Source organism: Ranitomeya variabilis, chromosome 1 (assembly GCF_051348905.1).
Source record: "Ranitomeya variabilis isolate aRanVar5 chromosome 1, aRanVar5.hap1, whole genome shotgun sequence".
Taxonomy (NCBI): Eukaryota; Metazoa; Chordata; class Amphibia; order Anura; family Dendrobatidae; genus Ranitomeya; species Ranitomeya variabilis.
The window spans coordinates 1,099,452,403-1,099,479,383 of record NC_135232.1 but is presented as its reverse complement, the minus strand read 5'-3'; the positions used below and the strand labels follow the sequence as shown (position 1 = coordinate 1,099,479,383).

At 46.4% G+C, this 26,981-nt stretch overlaps 1 protein-coding gene across 1 annotated transcript in view; it reads left to right on the top strand.

Moving 5' to 3' along the window:
* TRMT44 (tRNA methyltransferase 44 homolog) overlaps nucleotides 1–26,981 on the top strand; it is a 55,243-nt gene that overhangs the window by 9,128 nt on the left and 19,134 nt on the right. Inside the window, exons 3-8 of the mRNA XM_077280067.1 lie at nucleotides 1,944–2,163; nucleotides 3,000–3,068; nucleotides 5,983–6,090; nucleotides 9,174–9,245; nucleotides 11,207–11,313; nucleotides 13,320–13,503. Of these exons, the coding sequence (XP_077136182.1) occupies nucleotides 1,944–2,163; nucleotides 3,000–3,068; nucleotides 5,983–6,090; nucleotides 9,174–9,245; nucleotides 11,207–11,313; nucleotides 13,320–13,503 (760 nt within the window). The remainder of the gene's footprint in view (nucleotides 1–1,943; nucleotides 2,164–2,999; nucleotides 3,069–5,982; nucleotides 6,091–9,173; nucleotides 9,246–11,206; nucleotides 11,314–13,319; nucleotides 13,504–26,981) is intronic.

Sequence of the window (26,981 nt, the reverse complement as noted above, 5' to 3'; positions counted from 1 at the left end):
CACAGAATGATGCCCAGTAATGTGTACCCTATAGACTCACTCTGTACATTTAGAGGCCAAAAATCTGATCTAGGTTGTTTTTGTGTATTGTCAAAACTTGATAATTGCCTCCACAGTCTGTAGAATATAGGAGATAATTTACTAAAGGGTACAGATGAGCAGAAGTCTCCCAGAGTTTAGTAGTTGGAGACCATAATAATGTAAGGTGCTCTTGTGCAAATTACATTATACTGCTGCCATCATTAGCTTATAGAATAAATTGGTAATAACCATAGCAGACATAAACAGAGGCTTCAGATAGATGAAAGTTATCACTGGTTACTCATAACCGCCATATTGCAATTTCTCACACTTTTTTTAGACACAAATCCTGTCAAGGACTACCAGCAATAAGTTACTGCAACCACAATTGATTGTTCAACTAAATCTATATAGCATAATGAATCCCATGTCTGCATACCAATATAGCAAACATACAGAAAAGCCTCATAGACATTAAGCCGTATCACTGGTCTCTCATGGCTACCGCGCTGCACATTATGGCGCTTAACATACTCCTGCCATGGAGTGCCGGGCACAGTCAGCTATGATCAAAAATAGATTACTTATCTGAATACGTGACTTAATATGTCCCATATCTCCATCCCTACGCGTTTCGCCCCCTTCCCAGTATAGGGGCTTATCGGGACCATTTGGGATCTGGCAGCAGTGGCTTCAAAAATGGATGTGCACTATAGTGTGACCCAAAATCCTTTGGTCATTTTCAGATTTCATGATAACCCCAAAACATCTTTGAATCTCCACCATATTTGACTGTAGGTACTGTGTTCTTTTCTTTGTAGGCCTTAATCCGTTTTTGGTAAACCAGTATGATGTGCTTTACCAAAAAGCTTTATCTTGGTCTCATCTGTCCACAAGATACATTGTCAGTAGGTTTTTTTGACCACTCGCATACATTTTGGCAAACTGCAATTTAGCTTTTTTATGTCTGTGTCAGCAGAGGGGTCCTCCTGGGTTTCCTGCCATAGTGTTTCTTTTCATTCAAATGTCGATGGATAATTTGCTCTGACACTGATGCACCCTGACCCTGCAGGACAGCTTGAATTTCCTTGGAACATGATTGGGACTGCTTATCCACCATCCGGGCTATTCTACGTTACAACCTTTCATCAATTTCTTTGCTGTCCACATCTAGGGAGATTAGCTACAGTGCCATGGATTGTAAACTTCATTATGTTGCGCACTGTGGACAAAGGACTTCTCCCCTTTTTATCTGGTTTCAGGTGTGATTTTCATATTGCCGTCACCTGTTACTTGCCACAGGTGAGTTTGAATGAGCATCACATGTTTGAAACAAAGTTATTGACCCACAATTTTGTCCGGACCATTTACCATTTTTGTTTGTTTTTTTGTGTGAAATGATGTCCAATTTGCTCTTTTTTTCTGTTTTTTTTTAATGTTCTCCCAGTACATACAAAGGAAATAAACATGTGTATAACAAAACATGTCACTATAATAATTTTCTGGGAAAAATACTTCATTTTCCGGTACAATTTCAAGGGAGCCCATCCTTTCGGTCATGAATTTAAAAAAAATAATAAATAAATAAATTATATATATATATATATAATATATGTGTGTGTGTTATTAAATTTTTTTTTACAAACTTCCACAATTCTTTTAAGTTAAAAAATATTATTTGTTATACTAGTTTGGTATCACTGTAGCTATCCTGCCTGCCCTAGTCATTCTTACTGCACTGCTGTTAAAACAACCCCCCCCCCCCTCAAAAAAGATATGATGGTAAAATAAACAAATGTTGGCTCTTGCAAGAAGAAAAAGAGTTGCAGAAGTTAAAATTACCCTTGCCATTAAGGGGTTAAAGTACCTGAAAACCTCCAAATCCTTTTTGCTGCATAACTGGTCCAGTCCGTGTTTTCCAGGTCACTCTCCCTGCTCGCTGTATACGCGGACGGCTGGGAATCGGATGGCGTTATATACCCTAAAATCTCCTGGATGAAAGATGAGCTGCTGTCTCGGCTGGCGAAGTGGTCCACGGAGGACAAGAAGAGTGACTTTAAGAGCACCCTATCCCTCATTGCCGTGGATAAATATAGCAGGCAGTATCGGAGGCTGAAGGAGAAGTACAGAGATATGGTGAAGGTAGCCGGCGCTCATCCATCACTGCCGCGTCACACTCTAAAATCTAATCAGAACAGTGAATTGTTTCCCGACCTCACATTCCGGCCTTAGATGCCCTAGAAAATCCTACATTTAATGTCAAAACCATCTCATCTAAAGAGAGGCAGACGTTCTCCCGCTCCTTACTCCCCAGGGCCCATATTCTATTTTACATCTGTTTCCGGCTGGATCCTCATGGGCAGAACTTCATGCCATGTGATCTCTTTGGTCACCTCTGATTGGCCGAAGTAGATAGCTAGAAAAATTTTCATACCACACAGGACAACAGATAGCTCTGGGATCATTTTGTGGGTAGCGGTAATGGAGCTCCTGTGCGAATGTTCTTGAAATGGCACATGAGAATTCGAGTCATCAGGGCCAGGGTACAATAACCTACTTCCGGTAAGGAAATCGGTCTGTAAGCCGGTAACCTTCGTGACTTCTAATACCACTTCTGTAGGTTCTGCTCCTCCTCGAAGACTTAAAGGGGTTGTCCCACCATTAAATATAATTTTCAATGTATAGATTCTAAAAAATGAACCATTTTTATGCGGTTAAATCCCCCCCTGATCCCATAATTAATTATTACTTTTTCTTACATAGCAATGGCGCCACCTACTGTTCATAATGTATACCAGTGTGCACGTCCACCTAACGAGCCGAGCGCCAGTGGTCACACATGCTCAGTCACTCCCCACAACTGGCTCTGCACAGCCGATGGCTTTCTGTCTACTTCTCAGGGAAGGAGCCAGAAAATTTAGTTTTTAATTAATAATTTATTTTCATATGTTTTTTTTTTTTTTTTCTTCCACCCGAAGGTCTGGCCTGAAGTGACCGATCCAGAGAAGTTTGTATATGAAGATGTCGCCATTGCAACATACTTGTTAGTAAGTCTTTGTAATTGCCCTAATAAAACTCCCAGCTGTTATATGACCCGGTTTTTAGGTCTTGCGTGGCCAATTTCTCTGCCAGAATCACGTTGGCTTTAAATAGGGGAACACGTGGGAAATGTGTATCCAGCACAGAGTGAAATCAATTTACAGATGGAAATTAAAAAAAAAAAAAAAAAAAAAGTTGTTCTGTAGGAATCATTACTGAGCTCCTGGAGCAGAAAGTGACGAAACTGGCCAGATAATATGTAATGAAACTTAGGGAATCTCCAGATTTTATAATCACTGCCAAAATGATGTACTAATTTCTTTATTCTCATTATAATGGTTGGGGCTTTTTTTTTTTTTTTTTTTAATGCAGATATCTCTACTTGCAGCCACCACTAGGGGGAAATAGGTATAATAAACAATACCTCTAGCCACCACTAGGAGGAGATAAATATGTATTAAGATAAACATGTATTAATGTTCTGCCACCACTAGGGGGAGGTAGATATATCTTTTTAACCAAAACACAACTCCCCTCAGCATTAGGGGAAACTGATATAGATTGGAAATAATACCTCCAGCTAAAACTAGGGGACAAGAGATAAGCTTAAAAAAAAAAAAAAAAAAAAAAAAAAAAAAAGCTGCCTCCACTAAGGTGACTTAGATATTAAAAAAAAAAATAGTTTATGGGACAAAAATATATACTGTATTAAAACAAAAATACCACCTCCACCACTAGGGGCAGTGTGCGAGAATTCCGCTCACTATTTTATGCCTCTGTTCAGTGGACCACCCAATCTTCTGTATTTTATTCCCGATCTGATGGCCTCCTTTTCTCCAGCGATGACTTTGGGATCCTGGTTCTGTTGCTCTCTGCCCTCATCTTCCCTTCTCTCAGTGTTAGAGATAGCAGCATGGAGAAGGTTGTACATAGATCTCTGGTGAGAGGGAAGAAAGCATGTACAGTATCGGGGAAGGCAGAGAAAACAGACTGTAGACAAGGAGGAAAGCACATGGGACATATATAATACTAGATGGTGGCCCGATTCTAACGCATTGGGTATTCTAGAATATGTATGTAGTTTATTTCTGAAAATTTCAGAATAATGCAATGAATACACAGGATTCGGCCGGCCGGGCACGACCAATTAGTGAAGCGTGGTTCAAATCCCGCGTGAAATCGTGGCCGGACTGCGTCTGTCTCTGATTGTTCGCAGCCGGGCGTGACCAATTAGTGAAGCCAGGGTGAGCTCCAGGTTTTTGAGGGCCCCGGGCGAATGAGTGACAGCCCACGTAGCATATAGCACGGCCCACGTAGCATATAGCACGGCCCACGTAGCATATAGCACGGCCCACGCAGCATATAGCACGGCCCACGCAGCATATAGCACGGCCCACGCAGCATATAGCACGGCCCACGTAGCATATAGCACGGCCCACGTAGCATATAGCACGGCCCACGTAGCATATAGCACGGCCCACGTAGCATATAGCACGGCCCACGCAGCGGATAGCACGGCCCACGTAGCATATAGCACGGCCCACGTAGCATATAGCACGGCCCACGTAGCATATAGCACGGCCCACGTAGCATATAGCACGGCCCACGTAGCATATAGCACGGCCCACGTAGCATATAGCACGGCCCACGTAGCATATAGCACGGCCCACGTAGCATATAGCACGGCCCACGTAGCATATAGCACGGCCCACGTAGCATATAGCACGGCCCACGTAGCATATAGCACGGCCCACGTAGCATATAGCACGGCCCACGTAGCATATAGCACGGCCCACGTAGCATATAGCACGGCCCACGTAGCATATAGCACGGCCCACGTAGCATATAGCACGGCCCACGTAGCATATAGCACGGCCCACGTAGCATATAGCACGGCCCACGTAGCATATAGCACGGCCCACGCAGCATATAGCACGGCCCACGCAGTGGATAGCAGGGCCCACGCAGTGGATAGCAGGGCCCACGCAGTGGATAGCAATGTGGGCACCATATCCCGGTCAAAAAAATAATTAAAATAAAAAAGTTATATACTCACCTTCTGGTGGCTCCCGAATCCAGCCCAGGCCTTTAGCGATGCTCCTCGCGAGACCGCTAAGTCATCTGGAGTCATTGCCGCAATGCGTTCTTGGGATTGGAGCGTCGCAAGGAGCGGAAAAGGCTGCTGCGGATGCCGGAAGGTAAGAATAAAATGATTTTATTTTTTTTATTATTATTTTAACATTATATGTTTTTACTATTGATGCTGCATAGGCAGCATCAATAGTAGAAAAAGGGAAGCGGTGTTTAAATTCCGCCCCAATATCGCTGATTGGTCGCGGCCAGTTGTGCTATATACTACGTGGGCTGTGATATACTACGTAGCTGAGCTATATGCTACGTGGGCTGTGCTATATACTACGTGGGCTGTGCTATATACTACGTGGGCTGTGCTATATACTACGTGGGCTGTGCTATATACTACGTGGGCTGTGCTATATGCTACGTGGGCTGTCAGACTCTTTCGCCTGGGGCCCTCAAAAACCTGGAGCTGGCCCTGGCTTCACTAATTGGTCGCGGCCGCGAACAATCAGCGACAGGCGCAGTCCGGCCGCGAATTGGCGCCGGATTTGAACCATGCTTCACTGATTGGCACGGGATTTAAACACAGTGCGTCGCCAATGTCGCTGATTGGTCGCGCCCGGCCGGCCACGACCAATCAGCGATGCGGGATTTCGGTTACAGACAGACAAACAGATGGAAGTGGACCTTAGACAATTATAGATTGGGATACTCGTCTGAACGTTTCTTCATAGGGGTTGGTATCCTGCAATATGAAGATAGTTTATAATCAGATTTGTTTTTACTTTTTTTTTTCTAGCAAAGATTTTTTTTTTTTATTTTATTTGTGACTTCTGATTTTAGGTTCTTTGGGAAGAAGAGCGACTGCAAAAAGGACTTACTGAGAAGCAATCCTTTGTGGACCTGGGATGTGGAAATGGGCTCCTGGTGCATATTTTAAGCAATGAAGGGGTAAATATAAATAATTGTGTTTTTTTTATGGCTATTAGGTCTCTTGCTCCACATCACCATTTTGTTGCCTTTCATTGTAAATGTTCTTTTATCTTGTATCTGTAATTAATAAAGGTCATTGTGAAGAGTTGACCCCATTTCTTGATTAATTCTTGCCACATATGAGTTACCCAGTACCCATGTTATTGCTCTAGTAAAAGTCTGGACTTCAGTGTATAACATGGCGGGCAATTAGGTTAACTCTATCTAAGCCAGTGAGGAAGGTTTGAGCTTTAAAGCCTATGTACGCCTTTATACAAAATCTTTTATGTTTTGATTCCTAATTGTAAAATTAAGCAACTTTCTAATTAGTCTTCAGTAAACATTTTCTACCATTTTGCTGCTGTAATTCCTTTCTTCATCTGAGTGAACTGCAAAATGATACAAATCCGCCATAGGTCCTGGTGCGGACGCACTCTCTCCCCTCTTCTTCCCTTCTCTCCGTGCTAGGGGTAGCAGCAGGGAGAGGATGGTACACATCTCTGGTGAAGAGAGAAGAAAGCATGTATAGTTTGAGAAAACGGGCTATAGAAAAGGAGGAAAGCACATGAAGAGGAAATATGTGCAGGATAGAAGCTGTGCTGGGATAAGCAATGAAGTTAGCAGCACGCAGATCTGCCGTCCAGCCTATATTACTGGGATAGACCATCCCACAACATAAAAATCTGAAATTTGGGTCCGTCTGGAAATAATATTGGGAGTCCTGAGTATGGATGATGGAATGAAGACTGCAGACTGAAACTTAGTTAATAAAAATCAGACTAATGGAGATGATCGAATTGATTCATAGGACCCCAGTCCTGCGACTGCATCAGTGTTCTGTGGCTGCCAAGCAGGAACCGTGTGAGCTGCCTCCTACCTGTCTGTCACCATCCCTGGCTCCTCTTTTGATTAGCTGGCCTTGCACTGTCATGTGTCACACCACAACAAGGATGTTGCACCAGGCCAAGTAATCAGGATAGGGCAGGCAGAAGGCAGCGCTCATCTGGCAGCCACAGAATACTGATAAGTATAAGTATATTCAGTCTCACCCACTTGACAGCTGCAGGTTGTACCTGGCAATGTGAGATCTGAGCAGCAGCAGGGAGGAGGGCATAGGTGGAGAATCTGCAGCAGCAGGGAGGAGGGACATTGATGGATCTGTCACATATGCTAAGCAAGTGGAGATTCAGCAGATGGAGGAGGGGGAAAACAAATATGGAGCTCTCAATAAACCTGTGCAGGTGGTTATAGTGGAAGATGGGTCGGCACTCTGTGTGCTCCTGGAAAGTCAATGCGGAGTAAATCGTGTTATTGAAAAAAGCCTGGGATGGGCTGAAAGGCCTACTTGGTTTTATGCATTGACATAAAAAAGCAATTAGCCAACACCTGAGTCCTGGGACTTGACTTCCTTTACTAGACAGGGGGTTACTCTGTAGCAGCAGGGAAAAGGGACACTGGTGGAGTTGTCAGTCATGCCACATGAGCGGAAATTCTGCAGTAGGAGGGACACTGAGGAGCTGTAAACCAGGCCAGCAGGTGGAGATTCTGCAGCAGCAGAGAGGAGGGACACTGAGGAGCTGTAAACCAGGCCAGCAGGTGGAGATTCTGCAGCAGCAGAGAGGAGGGACACTGAGGAGCTGTAAACCAGGCCAGCAGGTGGAGATTCTGCAGCAGCAGAGAGGAGGGACACTGAGGAGCTGTAAACCAGGCCAGCAGGTGGAGATTCTGCAGCAGCAGAGAGGAGGGACACTGAGGAGCTGTAAACCAGGCCAGCAGGTGGAGATTCTGCAGCAGCAGAGAGCAGGGACACTGAGGGGCTGTAGAGATTCTGCAGGTGGAGGGACACTGAGGAGCTGTAGAGATTCTGCAGCAGCAGAGAGGAGGAACACTGAGGAGCTGTGGAGATTCTGCAGCAGAGAGGAGGGACACTGAGGAGCTGTAGAGATTCTGCAGCAGCAGAGAGCAGGGACACTGAGGGGCTGTAGAGATTCTGCAGGTGGAGGGACACTGAGGAGCTGTAGAGATTCTGCAGCAGCAGAGAGGAGGAACACTGAGGAGCTGTGGAGATTCTGCAGCAGAGAGGAGGGACACTGAGGAGCTGTAGAGATTCTGCAGCAGCAGAGAGGAGGGACACTGAAGAGCTGTGGAGATTCTGCAGCAGGGAGGAGGGACACTGAGGAGCTGTAGAGATTCTGCAGCAGCAGAGAGGAGGGATACTGAGGAGCTGTAGAGATTCTGCAGCAGGGAGGAGGGACACTGAGGAGCTGTAGAGATTCTGCAGCAGCAGAGAGGAGGGACACTGAGGAGCTATAGAGATTCTGCAGCAGCAGAAAGCAGGGACACTGAGGAGCTGTGGAGATTCTGCAGCAGCAGGGAGGAGGGACACTGAGGAGCTGTAGAGATTATGCAGCAGCAGAGAGGAGGGACACTGAGGAGCTGTAGAGATTCTGCAGCAGCAGAGAGGAGAGACACTGAGGAGCTATAGAGATTCTGCAGCAGCAGAGAGGAGGGACACTGAGGAGCTGTGGAGATTCTGCAGCAGCAGAGAGGAGGGACACTGAGGAGCTGTGGAGATTCTGCAGCAGAGAGGAGGGACACTGAGGAGCTGTGGAGATTCTGCAGGAGGAGGGATACTGAGGAGCTGTGGAGATTCTGCAGGAGGAGGGATACTGAGGAGCTGTAAACCAGGTTAGCAGGTGGAGATTCTGCAGCATCATGGAAGAGAGACACTGATTGTAATCTGGTGACAGATTTGCTTTAAATGAGAAGTTGTCATACTGTGGAGTTTCTATATTTCACTGAAAAACTGCGTCACAGGAATGTCCATGTACAATATTGAGAAATAAGTGGATGAGTACATCCAAAGATAAAAAAATCTTCAAGCATTATTATAAATCTATATCTTTAAAAGTCCATTTGTGAATAGTGGTACAGAAACCGCTCTAACCGCGTCCTTAGTCATAGAGTATGTCAATAAACACAGGAGCTGCAGCAATGGAAAACATTACAAGGAATTAAATAATGTATTTTATTTTTGTCTCTTATATTTTTACAAAATAAAGTACCCAGGTCGAGGCATAGATGTCCGCAGGAGAAAAATCTGGGCTATGTACGGGCCACAAACCGTCCTGGAGGTGAGCAGTGTGATCTCTATACACGAGATGTGCGTCGCTTCTTATTTTCCCCTTTTTAATTGACCTCGGCTAATTTATTCTCGAAGACCCGCTCCCCGATAGATTAGTGACATTCGTCTCTGGCGAGAGCCATTACATCAATTACATTTACCTCTGCGAAACCTTTTACTGCTCAGCAATTAGCGGGGGCCCCGGGGGATGCCAGCGGGGGGCCGCGGGGTATTATTCTCCACCTCGAGGAGTAGGCACATGACGGCGGGAGACCTACACGTTCGCCAACGCATGAGAAATCGCCCGCTTCTCTCTTACACACAAAGCCTGGTATTATTTTAATGGATATTTGCTTTCAAGGGATAATCCATTTAACCCCTTGAGGGACGGGCCAATGTTAGTCTTGAGGATCACAGCCATCTTTTTCAGATTTTTGTTCTTTGCTTTTTGGGGCTGTATGAGGCTTTTTGTTTTCAGGATGTGTTGTCACAGTCTCTGCCTTTAAATAAAACCTGTCACTTTCCATAAATATGTATTTCTTTTTACCTGGTGTAAATGCCGCCGTGCTCCTGAATCCGGCGTCGTTTTTCTTTTTTTCCTGCGCCTTTCCATTCCTGAGATATGGCCCTCTTTTTCCCTATACATAAATCTAGTCTTGTTGCCAAGTGGGAGTGGTCCTTCATAGGATCACGCCCATTTGACTAACAAGATTAGATTTATACACACAGAAGAGGGATCATATCTCAGGAACCGAGAGGCGCAGGAAAAAAAGAAAAACTCCGCCGGATTCAGGAGAACAGCGGCATTTACATCAGGTAAAAAATAAAAATGTATTCAAGTAATAGTGGCTTTTTTAAAGAGGTTTTAAGATTGCCTGTATCGATAGGACTGGTCATCGGTATCATGGCAATGGAATACCCCTTTAATGCTGTTGATTAAAAGGCAGAGATGGGATGTTACCTCTGAACGCCACCATTAGCATGTACCTGCCGCTCCTCAGTTGTGCCCCTCACCTGATCACTCTTGGTGCCCCGCGATCAGCAGGACGAGTGTACATGGTAAATGTGGCAACCGTCTGCCCCTCATGAGATCTCTTGCGGTTAAAAAAAAAAAAAAAAAAATTGCAGCATTTTACAATTAGGAAATATTTTGCTTCACTTGATTTTTTTTTTCTTCATTCACAAAATACATATTTAGTTTTTGATAAGCAGTAGAGTCATTCAGTTGGGTTTTGCGGACTCCTATAATGTCCTTCTGATCTCCTATCCTGTGGTTAGGCAATATTTTGTTTTAACTCCTTTAATTAATCTGTGCATACATTAAAAAAAATAATAAAAAAATAATTTTAAAACCATAAATACTAGTATTCGCCCCCAAGAGACTAAAGTGTGTGTCACATTATCCGTGCTTCTATTCCTCCGTGACTGACTGCACTAGTGTCCGCTGCAGACTGGATACAGACCCCGGTATCGCAGGTGTCCCCACCATATAATACTCATTACCAATCTGCTTTTTATTGCATCCTTTCTCTTTCTTTTTTTATTAGATTTTTCTTGCTTTTTTTAACTGTATTTTTGTGCAGTTTTGATTCTTTTCTAATCATTGTTCTTGGTGCCGGAGTCCAGCGATTCTGCATTTAAAAACGCGATTTTTACACAATTTTTTTTTATTTTTGGGGCTCCTCATAAAAGCTTACAGTGATTAAAAAATGTATAAAAAAAATTCTACAAACTCTTCCCCTTTTTCTAACACCTAGAGGGGCTACGTTTTCTAGACATCTCATCCACTTTGCTTTAACTAACGTAGCAGATTTTCCATGTTGGGGGAAAAAAACACCCGTGCCACAAATTGGATTATTGCTTCATGTTTTTTCCAACATCCCGTAGTAAATAACCTTGATTTTCTTTATACGTGTGCCCTCAAAATTTCAGAATGTGGTGATAGTAATTTTTTATTCCTACTTTCCCCAGGAATCCGCTATTACGCCCAGTGATAATTACTTATTTCCAGACACTGATTGGATAATCGGGAACCATTCTGATGAGCTCACGCCGTGGCTTCCTGTAATCGCTGCTCGGTAATGAAACCAGCGACATGTCCGGCCTGTCTTCTGCGTATATGCTGTGCCGCTACTGTTCTCTGTAACCAGCCATCATACCTGGCTTTATGGGCCTCAGACATTGTTGGTGCCCCTGATGTGCATCTTTAAAACCTTAGCGACATCTGCTGTTTGTGTACAGCAGATGTAGGTATTGCTTGTATGGATCGGGCTCGAGAGCTGAGCCTGCTCCGTACAGCACAGGTGTCAGCAGTGCAACACAGCAGGCACCCAGCTGTAACTGCTGCAACCGGCGGTAGCGCCAATCCCAACACCTTACCCTCTGTCCCTGCCAATCAGCGGTTGTCTAGGAGATCATTGGTCATAAAATACAGTGCAATACTTCATTATTACAGTGCATTGTACTATTAGGACTAATTTAACCCCTTCATGACCCAGCCTATTTTGACCTTAATGACCTCGCCATTTTTTGCAATTCTGACCAGTGTCCCTTTATGAGGTAATAACTCAGGAACGCTTCAACAGATCCTAGCGGTTCGGAGTTTGTTTTTTCGGGACATATTAGGCTTCACGTTAGTGGTAAATTTAGGTCGATAATTTTTGCGTTTATTTGTGAAAAAAATGGAAATTTGGCTAAAAATATTGAAAATTTAGCCATGGTTACAACTGCTAAAAACAATGGTGTCATTTAATCATTCAAAAGTACAACTTGTCCCCCAAAATACAAGCCCTTATATGGCCATTGATGAAGGAAAAATACAAAAGGTTATTGCTCTGGGAAAAAGGGGAGGGGAAAAAAGGAAACTCGCCCAGGGTTGAAGAGGTTAAATAAAGCTGCTTTATAAATAAATAATTATAAAAGTGCTGATCTTTACAGTCATGGAGGTCATACAAAATCCTAGGTGTAGTGGTCTTTGATGTGGGGTGTACTCATTTTTGCATCAACTAATGTGCGTAAAACAGAATATTTTACAAGAGTTATATTATTCGCCTTGCCTTCATGTTAGGGATTAAAAAATGCTCCATGGAACTCAGTCTCGTCAAAGTTATGAAATTGTTGCTGTTTTTAGGGAGTTATTGGTTAAAATCTTAAGGGGGTGTACTCCTTTGTCTTTTGTACGGCCTCTATAAATGTCCGTGACCTGGGACTCCAGTGTCCCTGAGGACTGCACACACTCTTAAGGTACCGTCACACTTAAGCGACGCTGCAGCGATACAGACAACGATGCCGATCGCTGCAGCGTCGCTGTTTGGTCGCTGGGGAGCTGTCACACAGACAGCTCTCCAGCGACCAACGATGCCGAGGTCCCTGGGTAACCAGGGTAAACATCGGGTTGCTAAGCGCAGGGCCGCGCTTAGTAACCCGATGTTTACCCTGGTTACCAGTGTAAAATGTAAAAAAACAAACAGTACATACTCACCTTCGCGTCCCCCGGCGTCCGCTTCCTGCTCTGTGTGAGCGCCGGCCCTAACAGCAGAGCGGTGACGTCACCGCTGTGCTGTGCTTTCACTTTACGGCCGTCGCTCAGTCAGTGCAGGAAGCGGACGGCGGGGGACGCGAAGGTGAGTATGTACTGTTTGTTTTTTTACATTTTACACTGGTAACCAGGGTAAACATCGGGTTACTAAGCGCGGCCCTGCGCTTAGTAACCCGATATTTACCCTGGTTACCATTGTACAACATCGCTGGTATCGTTGCTTTTGCTGTCAAACACAACGATACACGGCGATCGGACGACCAAATAAAGTTCTGAACTTTAATCAACGACCAGCGACATCACAGCAGGATCCTGATCGCTGCTGCGTGTCAAACACAACGATATCGCTAGCCAGGACGCTGCAACGTCACGGATCGCTAGCGATATCATTTAGTGTGAAGGTACCTTTAGATTTGCTCTCACTGTAGGTGGTTTCCTGTGTGAGGAGCCGCTCGCTGGGTGACCTCACACGCCTCCTCCAGCAGGAAGCATCAGCGGACAGGGTGCCTGCTTGTTTCTTGCCTTCATCCACGTCTTCTCCCCCAGATCATCCTACTCCTGCCGCTTCTTTGTGTTGCCCTGCTGCTTCTTCAACTTCTATGGAAAATACAACAGGAAATCCAGTAACAAGACTCAGTACAGAGAATACCTGGATTTTGTCACTGAAGTCGGCGTTCAGTGCGGATTCATTGTGGAAGAGGATTGTCTGAGAATCCCATCAACTAAAAGAGTGAGTGCCGCCCTCATACATTCCATACTGATCCTGTATTATCCCCCAGAGCTTCACTCACTATTCTGCTGGTGCAGTCACTGTGTACATACATTACATTACTGATCCTGAGTTACATCCTGTATTATACTCCAGAGCTGCACTCACTATTCTGCTGGTGCAGTCACTGTGTACATACATTACATTACTGATCCTGAGTTACATCCTGTATTATACTCCAGAGCTGCACTCACTATTCTGCTGGTGCAGTCACTGTGTACATACATTACATTACTGATCCTGAGTTACATCCTGTATTATACTCCAGAGCTGCACTCACTATTCTGCTGGTGCAGTCACTGTGTACATACATTACTGATCCTGAGTTACATCCTGTATTATACTCCAGAGCTGCTCTCACTATTCTGCTGGTGCAGTCACTGTGTACATACATTACATTACTGATCCTGAGTTACATCCTGTATTATACTGCAGAGCTGCACTCACTATTCTGCTGGTGCAGTCGCTGTGTACATACATTACATTACTGATCCTGAGTTATATCCTGTATTATACTCCAGAGCTGCATTCACTATTCTGCTGGTGCAGTTGCTTTGTACATACATTACTGATCCTGTACTGATCCTGAGTTACATCCTGTATTATACCCCAGAGCTGCACTCACTATTCTGCTGGTGCAGTCACTGTGTAGATACATTACATTTCTGATCCTGAATGTATGTACAGTGATGCCACCAGCAGAATAGTGCGTGCAGCTCTGGAGGATAATACAGGATGTAACTTAGGATCAGTAATGTACTGTACAGTGGGTATGGAAAGTATTCAGACCCCTTTAAATTTTTCACTCTTTGCCTCATTGCAGCCATTTGGTAAATTCAAAAAAGTTTATTTTTTTCTCATTAATGTACACTCTGCACCCCATCTTGACTGAAAAAAACCCCAGAAATGTAGTAATTTATGAACATTTATTAAAAAAGTAAAGCTGAAATATCACATGGTCATAAGTCTTCAGCCCCTTTGCTCAGTATTGAGTAGAAGCACCTTTTGAGCTAGTGCAGCCATGAGTCTTCTTGGGAATGATGCAACAAGTTTTTCACACCTGGATTTGGGATCCTCTGCCATTCTTCCTTGCAAATCCTCTCCAGTTCCGTCAGGTTGGATGGTGAACGTTGGTGGACAGCCATTTTCAGGTCTCTCCAGAGATGCTCAGTTGGGTTTAGGTCAGGTCTCTGGCTGGGCCAGTCAAGAATGGTCAGAGTTGTTCTGAAGCCACTCTTTTGTTATTTTAGCTGTGTGCTTAGGGTCATTGTCTTGTTGGAAGGTGAACCATCGGCCAAGTCTGAGGTCCAGAGCACTCTGGGAGAGGTTTTCACACAGGATATCTCTGTACTTGGCCGCATTCATGTTTCCTTCAATGGCAACCAGTCGTCCTGTCCCTGAAGCTGAAGAACACCCACATAGCATGATGCTGCCACCACCATGTTTCACTGTTGGGATTGTATTGGGCAGGTGATGAGCAGTGCCTGGTTTTCTCCACACATACCACTTAGAATTATCACGAAAAAGGTCTATCTTCGTCTCATCAGACCAGAGAATCTTATTTCTCATAGTCTGGGAGTCCTTCATGTGTTTTTTAGCAAACTCTATGCGGGCTTTCATATGTCTTGCACTGAGGAGAGACTTCTGTCGGGCGACTCTGCCATAAAGTCCCGACTGGTGGAGGGCTGCAGTGATAGTTGACTTTGTGGAACTTTCTCCCATCTCCCTACTGCATCTCTGGAGCTCAGCCACAGTGATCTTGGGGTTCTTCTTTACCTCTCTCACCAAGGCTCTTCTCCCACGATTGCTCAGTTTGGCTGGACGGCCAGGTCTAGAAAGACTTCTGGTGGTCCTAAACTTCTTTCATTTAAGGATTATGGAGGCCACTGTTCTCTTAGTAATCTTGAGTACTGCAGAAATTCTGTTGTAACCCTGGCCAGATCTGTGCCTTGCCACAATTCTGTCTCTGAGCTCCTTGGCCAGTTCCTTTTGTTGAGGGAGGATCTAAAGTGATCCTTCACGGTTAACTCAGTGATTTCCAAATTAATATACAAGGTGTTGCCGGCAACTGAAAATGACCAGACGGAGACGTGTGTCTCTGTTTGGGGGGGATCAAGCTGATCTCTCTGGCCCCCGTTTATTCTGTATGACTTATCATAGTCATAGAAATTATACTTCAACCAATCAGCATAAGAACACGCTCACAGTTCTTAACCTATAAGAATGCAGGAACAGTCTGTGCGTCAAAGTTGTGTAGAACAATACACCCTCAGTCTCATGTTTTGTTTAGATTGCAACAATCAAGGTCTCATAACAGCTGTAAACTTTAGCCTACTAACAAAATTTATATCAAAACAACAAAATGGAGTCGAAAAGCACAAAATGGAGAATCTTTCTTAATTTCTTCCTTCACATTCCCCCCTAGATAAATTTTGTTAATGTCCAGCATCAGAGGTACTATCCCAAGCTATAAGCTCGAGGGGTACTGGTCTTCACATGGCTGGTGCCATGTTACCAGTCATGGCTGTTGCGGCGTACCCGTCCCCCCTGTATACTAGAATTTACGAATAACAATTATTGATAACAGTAGTGGGGATCTTTTGAAGATAGCCATGCGCTTGGCTTCAACATCTTCATCAGGTAACTTTGTGAAATCGGTGTAGAGAAGAGCAGGGGTGGCAACGCTTTTGGTTTCATCATTAGTTGTCTTAGTGCAGAATTTCCTAATACACACAGAAATACACCAAAGAACAAGTTTTAGTATTACATACATGACAAGGATAAAGGCAACAATATATAACAAACTTTGAAAGATTCCAGCTATCCAGCCCCCAAATCCCTTAAACCAATTGGCTGGATTAAGAAAGGAGAAGGTGTCTGCCCACCAACTGTCCTTATTACGGTCATTGCCTTTATTATATTGATCTCTGAGTCTTTGAATATCCTTTAACTTTAACTTCATAGTGCTATTGGGATCTATGTAATGACAGCATGCGGGTCCAATAACCTGACACATACCACCCTGTGCTGCTGTTAAGTAATCCAGTACTACAGTATGTTGATTAGTGACTATGATAAGTTGGTTTTGGACAGCAACAGTAGTATTAAGTATATCCAATATATCCCAAATTTGATCATCTAAATAATCTGTGGCCTGTGGCCCTAAGCAATTTATCCCACATTTGTGTAATCATAGGGTAAATGGAGATATAACTGACAATTTTATTGGCTATACCCATCTGTACTACTAATCTTTCATGATATTGTACAAACTTATTATTCAAGAAAGTTGGGGAATTTGGGCTGTCCCATGCGGTTACCAATAGGGTTGAGCGACTTTCATTTTTTTAAGATCGAGTAGGGTTTTGGGAAACCCGATTTTGTCCAGAGTCGAGTCGAGTGCAGTCGGCCGATTATCGCTAAAAGTCGGGGATCGACCGAAACACGAAACCCAATGCAAGTCAATGGGGAAGCATAGTCGGCAGTGAGTGGAGGCCAGGAAAACACCTACAGTGCCCATTTTAATGCCAAAAACATCCATTCTTGTTTCTGAAGCTTGCCAATCTTAATTAACTGTATAATAATAGTTGGGCATAGGGAATTGGGGGAAAGTTGTGGGGGGAGTAGGGCTGGCTCAAGTTTTTCGTGGGCCCAGGAAATGCGGACTACGTCACGGCGGTGTTGCAGGGAAAGGTAAGTATTTAAACGTTGCAAGTGCTGTGATCCTGAGCAAGCAGGGGGGGCCCACTCGTTCGCATTGGCACTGGCACAGGGCCCCTCAAAGTACGGCGGTGTGTTTGCATGGCGGGGGCGCCTCCCACCAGCAGCGACACTTTTGCGTACTCTGAGGGGCCCTGTGCCAGTGACGTCGCCAACGAGTATGCCCCCCCACCTGATGAAGGAACCTGCACTTTCATCTGCACCTTCCTCTTTGTCCCTGTGTAAGGTGGTATAACATGCGGGAAGGGGAACCTTACTTTCAGCAGGGTCAGATTCTGCCTGTGTAGAGTACAAGGGGAATGTAGTGGTCTAGGTCAATGTACCAGCAGACTCATTTAGCAGTGGCTGGGCAATGGGCAGGATGAGGAGGAAACAGATATAGGGCCAAAGAATAAAGTAGGTTAAATGCAGTTCAAAATTGGTAACAGGACTAAACAGGCGGCATTGCTTTGTTCAGTGGAGTAGCAAACCCAAGAGCAGCAGACACTGTTTCAAGGGCCTAACCACACTAGTAGGCCAAATGCAGTTTAATATCTGATAGTATAGGGCGAAAGCCAGAATGTGGAAGCTCAGCTTTGTTCAGTTGAGGACAACACCAGGGAGGGGCAGACACCTTTAGTAGGCCGGAAAAGCCTATTGCATTTTTTAAAATGGTAATTTGGAGCAGAAGGTTGAAGCTCAGCTTTATTTAGTTGAGGACAACACCAGGCAGGGGCACACAGACAGACACCTTTAGTAGGCTGGAAAAGCCTATTGCATTTTTTAAAATGGTAATTTGGAGCAGAAGGTTGAAGCTCAGCTTTATTTAGTTGAGGACAACACCAGGCAGGGGCACACAGACAGACACCTTTAGTAGGCCGGAAAAGCCTATTGCATTTTTTAAAATGGTAATTTGGAGCAGAAGGTTGCAGCTCAGCTTTATTTAGTTGAGGGCAACACCAGGGAGGGGCAGAAGCCGTTAGTAGGCCCTAACCACCATTTTGTTTTTTAAAAACCACTTAATGAGAGCCGGAAGGTTGAAGCTCAGCTTTATTCAGTTGAGGACAACACCAGGCAGGGGCACACAGACAGACACCTTTAGTAGGCCGGAAAAGCCTATTGCATTTTTTAAAATGGTAATTTGGAGCAGAAGGTTGAAGCTCAGCTTTATTTAGTTGAGGACAACACCAGGCAGGGGCACACAGACAGACACCTTTAGTAGGCCGGAAAAGCCTATTGCATTTTTTAAAATGGTAATTTGGAGCAGAAGGTTGAAGCTCAGCTTTATTTAGTTGAGGGCAACACCAGGCAGGGGCACACAGACAGACACCTTTAGTAGGCCGGAAAAGCCTATTGCATTTTTTAAAATGGTAATTTGGAGCAGAAGGTTGAAGCTCAGCTTTATTTAGTTGAGGACAACACCAGGCAGGGGCACACAGACAGACACCTTTAGTAGGCCGGAAAAGCCTATTGCATTTTTTAAAATGGTAATTTGGAGCAGAAGGTTGAAGCTCAGCTTTATTTAGTTGAGGGCAACACCAGGGAGGGGCAGAAGCCGTTAGTAGGCCCTAACCAAAGTTGAAGGCCAAATGCAGTTTAATTTCTGATACTATAGGCCGAAAGCCAGAAGGTGGAATCTCCGATTTAGACAGTGGAGGACAATTTGAATTAGGGACTGCAGACAGACTTAGTAGGCTGTCCCCTGTGGACCATGCATCCAACACATTAACCCATTGCGCCGTAATGGACACGTAATCTTCCGTGGCCATGCCTACAGGTCCATGCGTCTGTTGTCAGGTGCACCTTTGTACTCACAGATTGCCAGAGTGCATGGACAATGCGGTCTTCTACATGCTGGTGGAGGGTTGGGATGGCTTTTCTCGCAAAAGAAGTGTCGACTGGTTAGCTTGTAGCGTGGTACAGCGTAGTCCATCATGGCCTTATTAATAGTAAATAAAATATATAACTAGGCTCTATGAACTTTTAAATAGGTTCCAGGGGTACACGGGCAGCATTGGTGTGGTCAGTGGAGGAGTATTGCAAGTAGGGGCTGCAGACAGGCTATCAAAGGCCTAAAATACCAAACAGTAGGCACTCATGGCAGTTTTACATCGGTTACATGGATACACAGGCAGGCACTCCAGGCAGCATTGTGGTCAGTGGAGGAGTATTGCAAGTAGGGGCCGCAGACAGGCTATCAAAGGCCTAAAATAACAAACAGTAGGCAGTCATGGCAGTTTTACATCGGTTACATGGATACACAGGCAGGCAATCCAGGCAGCATTGTGGTCAGTGGAGGAGTATTGCAAGTAGGGGCCGCAGACAGGCTATCAAAGGCCTAAAATAACAAACAGTAGGCAGTCATGGCAGTTTTACATCGGTTACATGGATACACAGGCAGGCACTCCAGGCAGCATTGTGGTCAGTGGAGGAGTATTGCAAGTAGGGGCCGCAGACAGGCTATCAAAGGCCTAAAATAACAAACAGTAGGCAGTCATGGCAGTTTTACATCGGTTACATGGATACACAGGCAGGCACTCCAGGCAGCATTGTGGTCAGTGGAGGAGTATTGCAAGTAGGGGCCGCAGACAGGCTATCAAAGGCCTAAAATAACAAACAGTAGGCAGTCATGGCAGTTTTACATCGGTTACATGGATACACAGGCAGGCAATCCAGGCAGCATTGTGGTCAGTGGAGGAGTATTGCAAGTAGGGGCCGCAGACAGGCTATCAAAGGCCTAAAATAACAAACAGTAGGCAGTCATGGCAGTTTTACATCGGTTACATGGATACACAGGCAGGCACTCCAGGCAGCATTGTGGTCAGTGGAGGAGTATTGCAAGTAGGGGCCGCAGACAGGCTATCAAAGGCCTAAAATAACAAACAGTAGGCAGTCATGGCAGTTTTACATCGGTTACATGGATACACAGGCAGGCAATCCAGGCAGCATTGTGGTCAGTGGAGGAGTATTGCAAGTAGGGGCCGCAGACAGGCTATCAAAGGCCTTAAATAACAAACAGTAGGCAGTCATGGCAGTTTTACATCGGTTACATGGATACACAGGCAGGCACTCCAGGCAGCATTGTGGTCAGTGGAGGAGTATTGCAAGTAGGGGCCGCAGACAGGCTATCAAAGGCCTAAAATAACAAACAATAGGCTCATTGCAGTTTTACAGCGGTTACATGGATAGACGGGCAGGCAGCTTGGTGGTGAGTGGAGGAGTATTTAAAGTAGGGACCGCAGACAGGCTTCAAAGGCCTAACATAAGAAAATGGGCTGGCTGTAGGCACTTTATAATTGGTTCCAGGGGTACACGGGCAGCAGTGGTCTGGTCAGTGGAGGACTAGTGGAAGGAGGGACCGCAGACAGGCTTCAAAGGCCTAACATAAAAAAATGGGCTGGCTGTAGGCACTTTATAATTGGTTCCAGGGGTACACGGGCAGCAGTGGTCTGGCCAGTGGAGGACTAGTGGAAGGAGGGACCGCAGACAGGCTTCAAAGGCCTAACATAAAAAAATGGGCTGGCTGTAGGCACTTTATAATTGGTTCCAGGGGTACACGGGCAGCAGTGGTCTGGCCAGTGGAGGACTAGTGGAAGGAGGGACCGCAGACAGGCTTCAAAGGCCTAACATAAAAAAATGGGCTGGCTGTAGGCACTTTATAATTGGTTCCAGGGGTACACGGGCAGCAGTGGTCTGGCCAGTGGAGGACTAGTGGAAGGAGGGACCGCAGACAGGCTTCAAAGGCCTAACATAAAAAAATGGGCTGGCTGTAGGCACTTTATAATTGGTTCCAGGGGTACACGGGCAGCAGTGGTCTGGTCAGTGGAGGACTAGTGGAAGGAGGGACCGCAGACAGGCTTCAAAGGCCTAACATAAAAAAATGGGCTGGCTGTAGGCACTTTATAATTGGTTCCAGGGGTACACGGGCAGCAGTGGTCTGGCCAGTGGAGGACTAGTGGAAGGAGGGACCGCAGACAGGCTTCAAAGGCCTAACATAAAAAAATGGGCTGGCTGTAGGTACTTTATAATTGGTTCCAGGGGTACACGGGCAGCAGTGGTCTGGCCAGTGGAGGACTAGTGGAAGGAGGGACCGCAGACAGGCTTCAAAGGCCTAACATAAAAAAATGGGCTGGCTGTAGGCACTTTATAATTGGTTCCAGGGGTACACGGGCAGCAGTGGTCTGGTCAGTGGAGGACTAGTGGAAGGAGGGACCGCAGACAGGCTTCAAAGGCCTAACATAAAAAAATGGGCTGGCTGTAGGCACTTTATAATTGGTTCCAGGGGTACACGGGCAGCAGTGGTCTGGTCAGTGGAGGACTAGTGGAAGGAGGGACCGCAGACAGGCTTCAAAGGCCTAACATAAAAAAATGGGCTGGCTGTAGGCACTTTATAATTGGTTCCAGGGGTACACGGGCAGCAGTGGTCTGGCCAGTGGAGGACTAGTGGAAGGAGGGACCGCAGACAGGCTTCAAAGGCCTAACATAAAAAAATGGGCTGGCTGTAGGCACTTTATAATTGGTTCCAGGGGTACACGGGCAGCAGTGGTCTGGCCAGTGGAGGACTAGTGGAAGGAGGGACCGCAGACAGGCTTCAAAGGCCTAACATAAAAAAATGGGCTGGCTGTAGGCACTTTATAATTGGTTCCAGGGGTACACGGGCAGCAGTGGTCTGGCCAGTGGAGGACTAGTGGAAGGAGGGACCGCAGACAGGCTTCAAAGGCCTAACATAAAAAAATGGGCTGGCTGTAGGCACTTTATAATTGGTTCCAGGGGTACACGGGCAGCAGTGGTCTGGTCAGTGGAGGACTAGTGGAAGGAGGGACCGCAGACAGGCTTCAAAGGCCTAACATAAAAAAATGGGCTGGCTGTAGGCACTTTATAATTGGTTCCAGGGGTACACGGGCAGCAGTGGTCTGGCCAGTGGAGGACTAGTGGAAGGAGGGACCGCAGACAGGCTTCAAAGGCCTAACATAAAAAAATGGGCTGGCTGTAGGCACTTTATAATTGGTTCCAGGGGTACACGGGCAGCAGTGGTCTGGCCAGTGGAGGACTAGTGGAAGGAGGGACCGCAGACAGGCTTCAAAGGCCTAACATAAAAAAATGGGCTGGCTGTAGGCACTTTATAATTGGTTCCAGGGGTACACGGGCAGCAGTGGTCTGGTCAGTGGAGGACTAGTGGAAGGAGGGACCGCAGACAGGCTTCAAAGGCCTAACATAAAAAAATGGGCTGGCTGTAGGCACTTTATAATTGGTTCCAGGGGTACACGGGCAGCAGTGGTCTGGCCAGTGGAGGACTAGTGGAAGGAGGGACCGCAGACAGGCTTCAAAGGCCTAACATAAAAAAATGGGCTGGCTGTAGGCACTTTATAATTGGTTCCAGGGGTACACGGGCAGCAGTGGTCTGGCCAGTGGAGGACTAGTGGAAGGAGGGACCGCAGACAGGCTTCAAAGGCCTAACATAAAAAAATGGGCTGGCTGTAGGCACTTTATAATTGGTTCCAGGGGTACACGGGCAGCAGTGGTCTGGCCAGTGGAGGACTAGTGGAAGGAGGGACCGCAGACAGGCTTCAAAGGCCTAACATAAAAAAATGGGCTGGCTGTAGGCACTTTATAATTGGTTCCAGGGGTACACGGGCAGCAGTGGTCTGGTCAGTGGAGGACTAGTGGAAGGAGGGACCGCAGACAGGCTTCAAAGGCCTAACATAAAAAAATGGGCTGGCTGTAGGCACTTTATAATTGGTTCCAGGGGTACACGGGCAGCAGTGGTCTGGTCAGTGGAGGACTAGTGGAAGGAGGGACCGCAGACAGGCTTCAAAGGCCTAACATAAAAAAATGGGCTGGCTGTAGGCACTTTATAATTGGTTCCAGGGGTACACGGGCAGCAGTGGTCTGGCCAGTGGAGGACTAGTGGAAGGAGGGACCGCAGACAGGCTTCAAAGGCCTAACATAAAAAAATGGGCTGGCTGTAGGCACTTTATAATTGGTTCCAGGGGTACACGGGCAGCAGTGGTCTGGCCAGTGGAGGACTAGTGGAAGGAGGGACCGCAGACAGGCTTCAAAGGCCTAACATAAAAAAATGGGCTGGCTGTAGGCACTTTATAATTGGTTCCAGGGGTACACGGGCAGCAGTGGTCTGGCCAGTGGAGGACTAGTGGAAGGAGGGACCGCAGACAGGCTTCAAAGGCCTAACATAAAAAAATGGGCTGGCTGTAGGCACTTTATAATTGGTTCCAGGGGTACACGGGCAGCAGTGGTCTGGTCAGTGGAGGACTAGTGGAAGGAGGGACCGCAGACAGGCTTCAAAGGCCTAACATAAAAAAATGGGCTGGCTGTAGGCACTTTATAATTGGTTCCAGGGGTACACGGGCAGCAGTGGTCTGGTCAGTGGAGGACTAGTGGAAGGAGGGACCGCAGACAGGCTTCAAAGGCCTAAAATAACAAACAATAGGCTCATGGCAGTTTTACAGCGGTTACATGGATACACGGGCAGCTTGGTGGTGAGTGGAGGAGTAGTGCAAGGAGTGTCTGTCCCAGTACTCCCAAAATATAAATAGATGTTAATGTCTCGCAAAACAACCAAAACAAAAAAAAAGGTGGCATACTTAGGTACAGGGGTGGGCTCATCTGCTGAGTTTCTGACATAGTAATTTGGCAGTAACTATTTAATGGTGCCAATATAGGACACAGACACAGACTACTTTAAGTTGCATCATAGATGTCTACAAATGTGTATTGTCAGTGCCAGACATTGAATGATGTCAGCGAATAGACTAAAGATTGGTGGAGCTGTGCGACATAATTTTGCATGTGGTAGAGCACATTTTGAGCTGGGGTAGGGGGGAACTCTCTAGAGGCCGGCGGGACCGCCCCAGGGCCCCTCATGTTACAACGGTGTGTCTGACGTTGGGTGCGCACCACCACCGCCAGAGACACTACATTGTACTATGAGGGACCCAGTAGCAATGCCGTCAACCAAAAGCGAGCACACCCACCTCTTCAGACAAACAGCAGTCTCACGGGTGCTTGCGCCAAGTCGCGATACCACGGCCCCGTGTGGGGAGTTTGGCCATTTAGGGAGGTGTAAACATGTCGTATGCTGTACAATCAGCTGCAGCAAATTAGACATTAGAAAAGTAATTCACAGGCAAGAGCCTTTCATAGGAAAGCTAGGTGTCGGCCGGGCAAGGTGGGGCAAAAGATTTCGAAATCCAGTTGTGGTTCATTTTAATGAATGTTAGATCGTCAACATTTTGGGTAGCCAGACGAGTCCTTTTTTCGGTTAATATTGAACCTGCAGCACTGAATACTCTTTCTGATAGGACACTTGCTGCCGGGCAAGCAAGCTCCTGCAATGCATATTCTGCCAATTCTGGCCAGGTGTCTAATTTGGAGGCCCAGTAATCAAATGGGAATGACGGTTGAGGGAGAACATCGATAAGGGATGAAAAATAGTTAGTAACCATACTGGACAAATGTTGTCTCCTGTCACTTTCAATTGATGCAGCAGTACCTGTCCTGTCTGCGGTCATAGCAAAATCACTCCACAACCTGGTCAGAAAACCCCTCTGTCCAACGCCACTTCTGATGTGTGCACCCCTAACACTCCTAGTCTGCTGCCCCCTGGAGCTCGTGTGAGAACGATCACGTGCGCTGTGTGCTGGGAATGCCTGAAGCAAACGGTCAACAAAAGTTGATTGTTTGGTTGCTAATATTAGTTCCAAGTTCTCATGTGGCATAATATTTTGCAATTTGCCTTTATAGCGTGGATCAAGGAGGCAGGCCAACCAGTAATCGTCATCGTTCATCATTTTCGTAATGCGTGTGTCCCTTTTTAGGATACGTAAGGCATAATCCGCCATGTGGGCCAAAGTTCCAGTTGTCAAATCTCCGGTTGTGATTGGTTGAGGGGCAGTTGCAGGCAAATCTACGTCACTTGTGTCCCTCAAAAAACCAGAACCCGGCCGTGACACGCAACCAATTTCCTGTGCCCCCGGGAAAGGTTCGGCATTAAAAATATACTCATCCCCATCATCCTCCTCGTCCTCCACCTCCTCTTCGCCCGCTACCTCGTCCTGTACACTGCCCTGACCAGACAATGGCTGACTGTCATCAAGGCTTTCCTCTTCCTCTGGTGCAGACGCCTGCTCCTTTATGTGCGTCAAACTTTGCATCAGCAGACGCATTAGGGGGATGCTCATGCTTATTACGGCGTTGTCTGCACTAACCAGCCGTGTGCATTCCTCAAAACACTGAAGGACTTGACACATGTCTTGTATCTTAGACCACTGCACACCTGACAACTCCATGTCTGCCATCCTACTGCCTGCCCGTGTATCCTCCCACAAATAAATAACAGCACGCCTCTGTTCGCACAGTCTCTGAAGCATGTGCAGTGTTGAGTTCCACCTTGTTGCAACGTCTATGATTAGGCGATGCTGGGGAAGGTTCAAAGACCGCTGATAGGTCTGCATACGGCTGGCGTGTACAGGCGAACGTCGGATATGTGAGCAAAGTGCACGCACTTTGAGGAGCAGGTCGGAGAACCCAGGATAAGTTTTCAATAAGCACTGCACCACCAGGTTTAAGGTGTGAGCCAGGCAAGGAATGTGTTTCAGTTGGGAAAGGGAGATGGCAGCCATGAAATTCCTTCCGTTATCACTCACTACTTTGCCTGCCTCAAGATCTACTGTGCCCAGCCACGACTGCGTTTCTTGTTGCAAGAACTCGGACAGAACTTCCGCGGTGTGTCTGTTGTCGCCCAAGCACTTCATAGCCAATACAGCCTGCTGACGCTTGGCAGTAGCTGGCCCATAATGGGACAACTGGTGTGCAACAGTGTCATCTGCCGATGGAGTGGTTGGCAGACTGCGTTCTGTGGAAGAGCTGTAGCTTCTGCAGGAGGACGAGGAGGAGGAGGAGGAGGGGGTGCGAACGCCTACAGCCAACTGTTTCCTAGACCGTGGGCTAGGCACAACTGTCCCTAAATTGATGTCGCCTGTGGACCCTGCATCCACCACATTCACCCAGTGTGCCGTGATGGACACATAACGTCCCTGGCCATGCCTACTGGTCCATGCATCTGTAGTCAGGTGCACCTTTGTACTCACAGATTGCCTGAGTGCATGGACGATGCGCTGTTTAACATGCTGGTGCAGGGCTGGGATGGCTTTTCTGGAAAAAAAGTGTCGACTGGGTAGCTCGTATCGTGGTTCAGCGTACTCCATCAGGGCTTTGAAAGCTTCGCTTTCAACTAACCGGTAGGGCATCATCTCTAACGAGATTAGTCTAGCTATGTGGGCGTTAAAACCCTGTGTACGCGGATGCGAGGATAAGTACTTCCTTTTTCTAACCAGAGTCTCATGTAGGGTGAGCTGGACTGGAGAGCTGGAGATCGTGGAACTTTCGGGTGTGCCGGTGTACATGGCAGACTGAGAGACGGTTGGAGACGGTATTGTTTCCGCCGGTGCCCTAGATGCAATATTTCCTCCTACAAAACTGGTGGTTCCCTGACCCTGACTGCTTTTGGCTGGCAAAGAAACCTGCACAGATACTGCCGGTGGTGCAGAAAATGGTGGCCTTACAGTGACGGAAGGGATGTTGCGTTGCTGACTAGCTTCATTGGCCGAGGGTGCTACAACCTTGAGGGACGTTTGGTAGTTAGTCCAGGCTTGAAAATGCATGGTGGTTAAGTGTCTATGCATGCAACTAGTATTTAGACTTTTCAGATTCTGACCTCTGCT